This window comes from Acanthochromis polyacanthus, chromosome 23 (assembly GCF_021347895.1).
Source record: "Acanthochromis polyacanthus isolate Apoly-LR-REF ecotype Palm Island chromosome 23, KAUST_Apoly_ChrSc, whole genome shotgun sequence".
In the NCBI taxonomy this organism is placed as follows: Eukaryota; Metazoa; Chordata; class Actinopteri; family Pomacentridae; genus Acanthochromis; species Acanthochromis polyacanthus.
In genome coordinates this window covers 23,793,648-23,805,913 of record NC_067135.1, presented here as the reverse complement: position 1 = coordinate 23,805,913, position 12,266 = coordinate 23,793,648, and the positions used below count along the sequence as shown (strand labels likewise).

At 38.4% G+C, this 12,266-nt stretch overlaps 1 protein-coding gene across 1 annotated transcript in view; it reads right to left on the bottom strand.

Moving 5' to 3' along the window:
- Window positions 1-2,520: 2,520 nt before the first annotated feature.
- Window positions 2,521-12,266, bottom strand: part of si:dkey-172j4.3 (diacylglycerol kinase delta) — a 112,456-nt gene continuing 102,710 nt past the window's right edge. The window contains exons 29-31 of the mRNA XM_051944144.1: window positions 11,521-11,634; window positions 11,248-11,362; window positions 2,521-7,257 (exon numbers count right to left, since the gene is read on the bottom strand). Coding sequence (XP_051800104.1) covers window positions 7,205-7,257; window positions 11,248-11,362; window positions 11,521-11,634 — 282 coding nt within the window. The 3' untranslated portion in view covers window positions 2,521-7,204. The remainder of the gene's footprint in view (window positions 7,258-11,247; window positions 11,363-11,520; window positions 11,635-12,266) is intronic.

The following is a 12,266-nucleotide window of genomic DNA, read 5'->3' as shown; positions in this document are numbered from 1 at the left end:
CCAGAATCTTGTTTTTAGCGATTAACTACATTTGAAAAGAATGTTGAAACTAAACTTTACTGTTAAGGACAGTTTAACACCAGCAGACTGTGTAAAGGCTGAAGAAGAAGCAGAATCAGATTTTTCTGACCTTCAGGCTGATCAACAAGATTTATCCAAGGTGTAGGTGAACCTTCAGAGGGCCAGACTGAAGGATCCAAACTGTAGCTCAGTAGAGGACAAGACCAGGCTGCATCTGTGAACAGGATTTAACACATCAGTATACTTCTGATCAAGTGTTTGGGTTTTACTTAAACCACTTTTAATTATAAAATACTTCATGTAAGCATTTTTTACAACCTGCTGCACCATTTTCACCATATCCTACAAAACATTTTGGACAACGTACTAAACTCTGACATTTTTAGTCATGTCTTGAACATCATTCTTAAACTATGACGATTTTGATTAAATCAGTAATGACATACTAAGCTGACGTTTTTGATCCAATTTTGTACCAAATACTAAAATAGGACATTTTAATCAAATTTTGGACGACATACTATAGTAGACTATGATGTTTTTGACGACATGCTATACTATGACATTTTTGATCAAATTTTTACCACATACTAAACTATGACGTTTTTAGTGGCGTTTAGGACGACCTGCTATACTATGCTGTTTTTGATGAAATTTTGAATGAAATGCTATACTATGATGTTTTTGATGTCGTTTTGAACGACATACTAAACTATGTTTTTACCCCATTTTGGACGACATACTATACTATATGTATATAGTCATAATATGACATTTTTATGAATATATGTACGACATGCTAAACGATGACATCTTTAGTGGCATTTTGGATGACATACTATACTATGAAGCTGTTGATCACATTTTTACCACATACTAAACTATGACTTTTTGATGACATTTTGGACGACATACTACACTATGAAGCTTTTGATAAAATTTTTAACCACATACTAAACTGACTGTTTAACTACATCCAGTCGGCTTAGTATATTTTGGACAACATACTAAACTAAGATGTTTTTAGTGGCGTTTTGGACAACATACAAAGCTATGACGTTTTGATCAACTTTTGGACGACATGCTATACTACAATGTTTTTAGTGGAATTTTGGACGACATGCTAAACTATAACGTCTTTGATGAATGGACGACATGCTAAACTATAACGTCTTTGATGAATGGACGACATGCTAAACTATAACGTCTTTGATGAATGGACAACATGCTAAACTATGACGTCTTTGATGAATGGACGACATGCTAAACTGTGACGTCTTTGATGAATGGACGACATGCTAAACTATGACATCTTGATGAATGGACAACATGCTAAACTATGACGTCTTTGATGAATGGACGACATGCTAAACTATGACGTCTTCGCTGAATGGACAACATGCTAAACTATGACGTCTTTGATGAATGGACGACATGCTAAACTATGACGTCTTCGCTGAATGGACAACATGCTAAACTATGACGTCTTCGCTGAATGGACAACATGCTAAACTATGACGTCTTTGATGAATGGACGACATGCTAAACTGTGACGTCTTTGATGAATGGACGACATGCTAAACTATGACGTCTTCGCTGAATGGACAACATGCTAAACTATGACGTCTTCGCTGAATGGACAACATGCTAAACTATGACGTCTTTGATGACGTTTTGAACGATACACTACACAATGATATTTTTGACAGAATTGTGGTATGACATTTTTGATGAAGTTTTTGATGATGTTTTGGATGACATACTAAACTGACATTTTAGTGGCGTTTGGGACACCATACTGACGTTTTTGATCAACATTTGGACAACGTACTATATAGATGTACTATACTATGACATTTTTAAAAAAATTTTCAGAGATTTAATCAGAACTGTCTTAGTATGGTATGTAGTCGGAAATTTGACCAAAAGTGTCATTGTTTAGTATGTCGTCCAAAACGTCACCAAAAACGTCATAGTATAGCATGTCCTCCAAAATTTCAGCATCAACAATCTACTAGTATGTATCTTTACATCAGCCTATACCACCAAATCAAAACATTTGGCACAATACTTCTGTTTGAGAGTGTATCAGAAGTTCATGTAGGAAAAGAAAAGAGGAAGAAAAAAGTTCATGTAGGTGCCATGAATAAGCCTTTATTATTTATCTTTTTGGATTTATAACATTGCCATTTACCTACCTGATGTGTCAGAAAGACCTTTGAGGAGAAGCAGTCCAAAACCGATGGTTCTTGTGAATGTGACGTCAAACATATACACCCCCCCCCCAAAAAACAGATGAAAAAGGCAGTGAGATAAAGCCCGTTGGTAGATAAAAATCTGCTACATAAGCTTTTACCTTTAGTCGGGATTTGAAGACACAATTGAGGAAACGGTTCAGATTTTTTTATATTCTCTCCACCTGCAAGATAAACTGAGATAAACAACAGACTAAAACTTCAGCTCACGATAATCGACATAAAGACACCAGTGGACACCGGCTTCACACTTGAATAATTCATTTAATCTCCAGAGGGTTGCACTGACTTTGTCTTTGTTACACACTGCACACGATAACACAATAAAACACCTCGCAACGTACAAGGTCGTGCAACATCTAGTCTGGCTTCCAGCATTGAGCACACAGTCTGGATATACAGTAGAGGCTGTTCAGATCAGGGCTGCGTTCACAAATGTTCTCTATGGAATACTGTTGCACAAACATGGCATCTGTGGATTCGTTTCAGTTCCTCGTCACCTCCAGGTAACTCCTCGGACGGAAGAGTTTCAGTCCAAAATGATGTTGAAAAAATTCTGCAACGCGTTAATAAAAATAAGGCGATAAAATCACTAAAACACAGGCAACTAGTTATCCAAAAATGGCTTCCATGTGTGCGTCCAATATCTTCGTGGTCATTTTTAGCACAGCAAAAGCCAATCAAAGCAAAAATTATGGAAACATTTCAACTAAATATCATCGATAACACAAACTGAACATTTCTCTTTGCGTAATAGTCTGAATAACACTTAAAAGTCTCAATAACTTTGGCTTAAAGTTAAAATAAACTTACTTTGTCAATGCAAATTGGTGCAACAATGGAATGACATCGGCAAGGGGAGCAATTGTACAACCACTGATGTAACATTTGTGTATACATTTCTATATATTTATCATTCTTTTACAATTGGTTAGATATATTACATTTCATCGACACACTTTTGTCCGTATACATTTGTCATAAATAAAAGATTCTTGTCATCAAATCAATTTAAAAAAAAAAAAAAACGCTCGTAAACACTCTGAACACGCACGCACACACATACACGCAAAATGTCTTTTTCCCCCCCGTTAAGTTTGCTTCTTCGTAAAGTGCAAGGCAAGATACAGTAAACTCTGAAATGTACGACAACTTTCGCATCAAATGCAAGCTCCCACGCTCTCTCACACACCCTGAATGTTTCATAACCCACTGAAGTCACTACGAACTTGGCACGACACCACTAAAGCCTCTAAGGTGTAGAGCGAATAGCCGGCACACTATGGATACAGTAGCACAATCTACCAGAGCTGGACATGGATCGACGCCTCACAGCAGCTCCAAGGGTTAGTTCAACAAAACGACCATTTCTGAAAATCAAAAATAAAGCACAGAAATGATCCTTTACAAGTTTCCCGCCTTGTTCATGTTTGAGCTAAAGCTCCAAACATTAACTTCAACAGACCTGAGGCAAAATGTGTAAATGAATTTTTTTTGTCCCTTTTGTATTTTTCAATGTGGTGGCGTTCGTCACAAACTAACTAAACTTTTCCCTCATTTACAATAACCTCGAAATCATGTAGCTAGCTTTGCTTTTTAGCTTTCCTTCTTTGTTACGTCCTGCGAATTTAAACCTTTCAAGTAATACTCCAACAATTTACAAAATTCGCCTTTTTGCTAGTTTAAGTGAGATTCTGGCAAAGCTTTTAACGCCAAAATGCTGTTTTCCAAATGATATAATGTAAACTCTTAGCTAGTATTTGACACCGAACATTACTACATGCTGGCTGTTCAAACTTTCTCATGTAATAACCCAACATTTTACTGAATTCACTTATTTGCTGTCTTTTTTTTCCTATCCATTCAGCATAGAGTTAGCTTCAAGATGAGTTTAGCCAAATCTCTAAGCATTAACTTGTTTTCTAACTTTACTAATTTTACCGTTAGCAAACAAAGACAGCATTTAAACATCAATTAGCTTAGACACTGCCATTTTTTTTTAACTTTAACCTAAGAAGCCTTTAAAGTGAAGTAGCTGTAAACCTTTTTGTAATAAAAAACAAAACTGCACTTACAAAATACATCTAAGTAACATTACTGGTGATGCTGGAAGGCTAATTTTACTGTAAACTTGCACAACTAACAACGTTTTTCCTTCATAGTTGACTCAGGTTTTAGCTTGACTCATGAACATTAATTGTTTATTACATCCTGGCTATGTAATTTAAGGAAATTCACCTTTTTTTGCTGTATTACACATCTTTTTCTATCCATTCAGTATAGAGTTAGGTTCAAGATAACATTTGACAAGCTACTTACATTGTAGAGGCAAAAATACAGCCACAACGAGGTGGTTTTCTATAATTTAAGTTTATGTTTAGTAAAAGAAAACAGCATTTAAATAGCAATTAGCTTCAACCGTAAACGTTTTAGTATAAAAATCAAAACTGTGCTAACAAAATACGCCTTAATAACACATTACTGTTGATGCTGGAAGGCTAATTTCACTGTAAACTTGCACAGCTAACAACATTTTTACTTTGCAGTTGACTCAGGTTTTAGCCTGACTAGTCGTCACGCCTTTTTTTCAGTCCATTCAGTGGAGAGTTAGCTTCAAGAATAGTTAATTTGTAGAGTCAAAAATACAGCCAAGTTTGGCAAACCTCAAAGAATTAGGTTGTTTTCTACGAGTTAAGTTTAAGCTTAGTCAAAGAAGACAGCATTTAAATGTCATTTAGCTTAGACTGTAAACTTTTTTAGTGATTAAAACCAACACTGTGTTAACAAAATAACACGTTTGGTGACGGTGGAAGGCTGATTTTACTTTTCTTTTGGCTGTAAATTTGCGCAGCCAAGGATATTTTTAACCCATATTTTAGTCAGGTTTTTGCTTGACTAGTGAACATTACATATGGCTTTAAGTAACACTCTGGCATTTCACAAATTTCACCTTTTTTCCACTTCTTTTTTCTGTGCATTCAGTATTGAGCTAGCTTCAAGACGAGCTGCTCACAAATCTACAATTAAGTTGTCTTTTAATATGTTTAACATCTTCAGCAAGACAAAACACACACTGAGGCTTGGTGTTAACAGGAGCTCATAATGAACACTTTGGCACTAAAACCCAGCAGATAAAACGCATTTTGTCGTAGCTGGGAGGTGTATTTTACCTTTACTGCAACTGAATGTTTTCCATTTTAAATTAAATTCCATTTCATTACCGAGTGCACAGATGGAAAAAAACAAAACAGGCATTATTCTCATCTGTCTCGAGTTAAAACAGCAAAAAAGTGAACATCCCAAAACATCAGAGTATTAATCTAAGGATAATTCCTGGAAAAACCAATAAACATCAGCATTTTCATCCAAAATCATCTCTCTGGCCCCACATAAACCAAATAGATATAAATACCAGTGTTTGTTATAACCTCCTTGGAAAAACCTATCATTGGCATTCAGGCTGTAAATCAGTACACTCTCCTAAAGTTTGGACGTTAAATTTTCTACCTTTTTTCTTTTCCTGCAGGTTAAAACCAAAACGTCTCCGGCTGGAACAAACGAGCTAAAGTTCACTATAATGAGGCGATTTCCACTGTGAGGCGAAGGAAGGCTAAGTATGCATGCAGGGACACACAACGGCATTAACTGGCTTCGACTATTATATGCACGGTGGCCAAGGAGTCCGTCAAAGGGGGAAGCAGCAAAGCTCGGCTTCACAGGTTACCATTGGGAAAATAAGATATACAAAAAATAGATATATATATTTGTAATAATAATAATAATAATAATAGCTTTTAACCACGGACAAGGCAAACTCAAATATCCACTGACTCTTGTATTACAGATACAATCATGAATATGGCAAAGTAGGAGTAGTACACTGAGTAGCTGTAATGTTTCGCTGCTGCGTCCTTGATGCTTCCTCCTTTTGTAAACACCTCGAACCAGACGCTGCTGAAAATATCTCCCTCGCTGAGTCATTTCATCTGCCGCTGCGGCAAAACGCAGCAAGAAGACGCACAGTGGGATGAGATTTCTTTTGACTCCCACATAAGTCACACTTTGGGCCTTGATAAAAAGTGAGCGGCGTACTTTAAAATCCTGCAGTCGGATGAAATGACTCACGGCGGAGACGATTCTTTCTGCAGCCTCGGACCACACAACAGCCTATTAAGAACCACTTTAGGACCACAACAGTAGAACCTTTGCGAAATCATACATGATTTAACATTATTCACAGGTTAATACAAGTCCACACAAGTACATTCCTCGGTATATTTTTTGCAACATTAAAGATATTCTCCAGTTCAGTAGACGATAAGGTTTGAGATGTTTCAGTTTGTTCATTTTTTTCGATTAGTTGCTGTCGGAGTTTTCATGGCAGTAGCAACACTAAATAAATATCACAATCAGAAAAAAAATCAAAGGCTATTCTGAAGTCTAGAAATAAAATGATTAAGTTAGAGAGAAAAATCAGAAGATTGTAACAACTTAGAATAGTAGATATAAAATAAGATGGCTGCCCTCGACATGCAAGGAGAGCAACCACGTAAACACATTTCTTTGTCAAAAAAAATAAATCAAACAAGGTGGACGCTGGTTGCTCCGAACCTCCCTCGCCTTCAGTTTGCTGCTGGCCACACCAACACAACCAAAGACTATCGGTGAAACAACGTCGTGTGAAGCCAGGTCCCTTCAAAAAGATTCAAGAAAAACAGGGGAAAAAAAAGAGAAATCCTCCCGCTGTGCAGATAAAACGATGACACCAGAAGTAAAACGTGGAGGAAAGAGAGCAGAAAAGTTGGAAAGATGGATTTCCTTTTTTTCCCAAACACCTCTGTGAAGCCACTGAGCGTGGCAGTTAGAGAGGAGGATCCTCACCCGGTCGGTCGGGTGATGGGATGGAAATAAAGCACCTCGTCAGGACTTCAGTTGCCTGAAGAATCGGCCTCTGCAGCTCCACCTTTGATATCCCAAGTTCCTGCAGAGAGAGAGAGGAAAAAATGACAAATTCAGTTTCTACTGATAAAATGAATAAACAAAGCTGCAACTGATTATTTTTTTTCCATTTTTTATTCATCTTATGTTTTATAATCCTAAAATTATTTTTAAAAATTCTTAAAACCATATTTAATGTTTGTGATTAGTTCTGCTTTTACACTGTACTTTGACTTTAATGCTCTTTTTACTGTAAATACTAGCAAGTTTGCATGTTTTTTAAATAAAATATCAACAATTTGTACCATATTTGTTTGACCAGCACAATTTACGTGATTATTGGACTTGTTCTTTTGGACAAAGATTTCCTTATCTTCCTAACCAACCAACGAACTGACAAACCAACCACCAAAAGAACCAACTAACCAATCAACCAACCAACCAACCAACGAAATGACCAACCAACAAAAGAACCAACTAACCAATGAACCAACTAACCAACCAACCAAACAACCAACAAAAGAACCAACTAACCAGTGAGTCAACTAACCAACCAACCAACGAAAGAACCAACTAACCAATGAACCAACCAAACAACGAACCGACCAGCCAACCAAAGAACCAACTAACCAACCAACCAATGAAAGAACCAACTAACCAATGAACCAACCAACCAACTGACCAACTGCCAACCAAAGAACCAACTAACAAGCCAATGAATCAACCAATGAACCAACGAGCCAACCAACTAACCAGCCAACCAACCAACAAGCCATCCAACCAAACAGTCAAAGAACCAACTAACCAACAAATGAACCAACTAACCAACCAACCAACCAACCAACCAACCAACCAACTAGTGAACCAACTAACCAACCAATCTTTTCTCAGAAAAGATGCAAATTTTGAAGATCTTTCTTAGCAGCCTTATCAATTAAAAATCGATAATACAAAAATAACTCATTGGATGTAATTCTGCACCCTGAAAATCTTTAAAAGTGACATGGGCCATTCTACTGACTTAGACAATATGCCAACTAATCCAAAAGTAATGTTGTCATAACACAATTTAGTTTACCTACAAGATGACAGTGATGACTGGGAAGCATTCAGCATCACAGGAGACTTCCTCATAGTGGCACTTTACCGAAAAAAAACCTCCTACAATACTCTCTGCTAACCAACATGGAAGACAGGTTAGTCCAAGTGGAGGGTTAAACAGTAAGATGCTCCACTTGGTGTTGAAACGAGGTACTACAGTCAATCTACAGCACATTTTCTGACATGCACATCCTTCATTTTCTGCATTATCCATTAATATGTATTAAATAGTTAACATCCCTATCCTCAACCAAAAGATATTCAGTTTACTCTCAGAAAACTAAAGAAACCAGAGAATCTACAAAATACTCAGATTTTAGAAGCTGGAGTCAGATTCCGAATAGTTGACGACTAATTGATTGAAAATAGGCACTGCAGAGACAAACTTCCTCCTTCGTGATTGGGTCAACAGCAACATGGCTGTGCAGCTTCCTCCTTTTTTCTACAGTGGTGTTTGGAGCAAATCTCCTTCAGGATAATGAGACCTTCAGAGGGTTTCGGCTCTCGTCTCATTACTCACCGATGTGTGATTGATGGAAGCTGCTGGCTGCTGTTTGTTGCGCAAACGATTTATAGCTCAGATGGTTTGCAGAGAGTTGGATTGTGCTGTCAGACACAATCGAGTGTTTTCGTACAGCCGGTGAGCTGACAGCAAACACAACAATGTAAACAAATCTGACATCGTATTAAATACCGATCCCAGTGCTGTGGACTAGGACTGATTGGTTTGCATCCTGTGGCTCTAAAGTATGACTGTACTACACTTACAGGACTTTTTGACAGCTGCCATACCAGAGATATCAGGTTCAATATAAACAATATCAATCACAGATGCCTGGATTCTGCAGACTGACACAAACTTACTGGTGATTATTCTATGGCTGGGCAGCACAATTAATCAAAAATAATCCAGATTTTGGCTTCCTACACAATCAACTGCAATAATGATGAATGCCTCGTCATTAAATCTGACATTAGGAAGCTTTATTTCACTGTTTTCAAGCTAATTATTAGTCACACAGCTGTAACTGAGCTGAAAATAGAGGCTTTTTATGCACAGGAAGCTAGCTAGCATGTACCGGAGACATAATGTGAGGCGTTTAGGGACCATCAGGACATTGTAGTGTCATAAATGTTCAACAAGTGAGCCGTTTTGGATGTGATTTTATTCTACAGAGTGTCTAGCCTAGCCACGCTAGACCCAGGTCTGAAGACGCAAGGGCCTAGGAATTCTCGACAGGGAGGGAGGCGGGCTAAAAGGTTGTCTTTCAAATCACTCTGCAGCAATTGGGTAAGTATACAACCAATCAGTGCAACGAATAGGCTGACGTAGTTCCTAGAGCACCGGAAATCAGAGGATGCGGGAGTTCGGTGAAGCCTTATTTATACAGTCAATGGGTGAAGCTCAAGTATACAGTATATTACATTAAGTACATTAAGTATATTACAGACATGTTAACAGACATCTTTAAGGGCTGTGGCCAAAGCCGAGTCGAAAGATAACTGTTTATTGTGCGCAGCCATCTTCTTGTCTATCCTTGTTTCTATGGTTGTTTCTGGTTGTTTCTGTCAGAATCGTCGCACCTCTGTCATCACTTAGTTACGCCCGCCTTCTGACTCTACACTTCATGGTGATTCGTCCAGCCAGTTTTAGGAGCATCCAACCTCGAGGCTTACCGAGGGTAACTAGACCAACCCTGGCAGAGAATTAAATTCGTTGCCGTGGGTTATCTAGCGCGACTAGGCTACAGAGTGTCCCTAAAGTCTGGACAAATAGGAAATCTCATTAACCATATTTTATTTGCCTCCAAAGATTAAATATGGCTTTGCCAAAAGAAGAAAGAGTTGAACTGGTACTTTTCAGTGTACGTGAACGATGGAAACATCAAAACATAGCAGATGAATTTAATGCACGTCATCCAAGGAGGATTCCATGGTGGCAAAGGTGATGAGAAAGTTTAAAGAAACGGACAGTGTCATGGACAAACCAAATGTATCAGCCGAAACTAAAGGATTGATCATGGCTAAAATTCATGCTCGCCCAAAAGAATCACTTCCCTAACCCAAACCATAACCCTATTTTTCAATATATCCATCTTTCACATCCACTGAGAAGTACCAGTTCAACTCTTTCTTCTTTCAACAAAGCCATATTTAATATGTCGAGGCAAAGAGAAATATAGTTAATGAGATTTCCTATGTGTCCAGAATTTAAGGACGGACAACCTCAGTCTAAGCCTTATTCTGATGTAAAGATTTGTGCTAAATGCAGCACTACTTGGAAGAGAAAACGGTGCTTGAATAAAGATCAAAATAATCACGATTTTTTAAATTTTTTGGGCCATAATCGTCAGTTTTCTAACAGATACTGTGATTTGATGTGTGATAACATTTTTTTTAAAGTGAACTTTCAGCTCAACAGTCACTCTGTATTAGATTTAAAACAACCCAGGTAAGATTTTATTGGACCCAGATGTTCTTTGGTTGACTACCGATCTGGTTTATGTTTTACAGCATCACTGTCCTTAATGAACGAGTGGATCAGGACAAATAGAGCAGAGCTGTGCATCATGTGATGAGTACTACTTAGTAAAAAAGACTAAAGCAACAGCCAATCATGTAACAGTTTAGTTAAAATGATGTAAAAATGGCTCGGAATACATCAAAATGATCTAGAAATTCTGAAACTGTGAGAACAATGTCATGGAAGATTCTATTTTTTTCTCTCTTTATATAATTCACAATTTAGTAACTTCTTATTCTGAACACACTAGAAGTGACATCGATGACGCATTTCAGGTGAAAAGGTGACGAAAATGCTCAGCAAATTTTCTAACTGCATGGTTTCTAAATGAACCTTTGCTGTAAAATCCTTGGCTTGTTCAGCTCCTACGTCTGTTTCGCCCAGTGGGGCTCCGTCCTGACGTCTTACCCGACAGAGAACTGTTGGACTTCTGCTTGTGGAGCTTCTCTCTCTCCTTCTTCACCTTGGGGATGATCTTCAGCTTCATACTGCTGCTGCTCTTGCTGCTGCCCCTCACCGAGTCCTGAAAAAGAACAAGCGCAGACACACGCTGAGTTTGATATTTTGATATTCTGGTCGTCAGCGAGGGCAGATGGGCTGCTACTAGTCAGAACCGAGCAGCAGAAGTGACACTTGGCCGGCTGTCAGACTGTCGTAATACAAAAGACTCTCTCCTCCCACCTCCTCGGAGCACTGCATCAGCGGGCAGATCCAGTGGATGTCGTCCAGCTTGTGGAGCTCAGCACTGAGGCTGTTCAGAGTCGAACGCAGCTCCTCTTCCTCCGGAGACTCCGACTAAAGATGAACAGAAGAGAAGAGTTTATTTCCAATACTGTGAAGGAAAAAATACTCTTTCCCCTTTCTAAGATCAGAATGGCCTTTAGACAAGCAGACGATGTAGGAGGAAGCTATTCTCTGCTATGTTCAAGATTACATCTCTCCTGATGTGACTAAGCAGACTAGTTGTCTCTATGTTTGTCTATAATCTAAATCTGACCTTCTCCCAACTACAATATAAACCCAAAGATCAGAGAGAATCCTCAGAACTGATGCTTGCTTGTACTGCTGCTCTGCCGGTGTCACTCCTCCTGGTATCAGTAAACTTTACTCTCAGCTTAAGTCTTCTGAGTCTCCAGTGTGTCTCCATGTCTGCCTCCTCATCCTCTCTCGACTTCGCTGAACTTCCACAACAAATAGTCAGTCATTCAAACACTCTCCATCTGCAAAATGCCGACATCTGCTCTGGTCCTCTGCTGTCTGAAGACGATGCAGATTCTGAGTGTTTTGTGCACCGACGTCTAAACATTGAACAGCTGTTGACCTGAAAAGGTGCCAACAGTTCCTCAAACTAAAAGTAAAAGGCACCTCATCATAAATCTAACACATTCTGTGTGCTGCACAGTTTCAGGTTTATTTCATCTTTTATC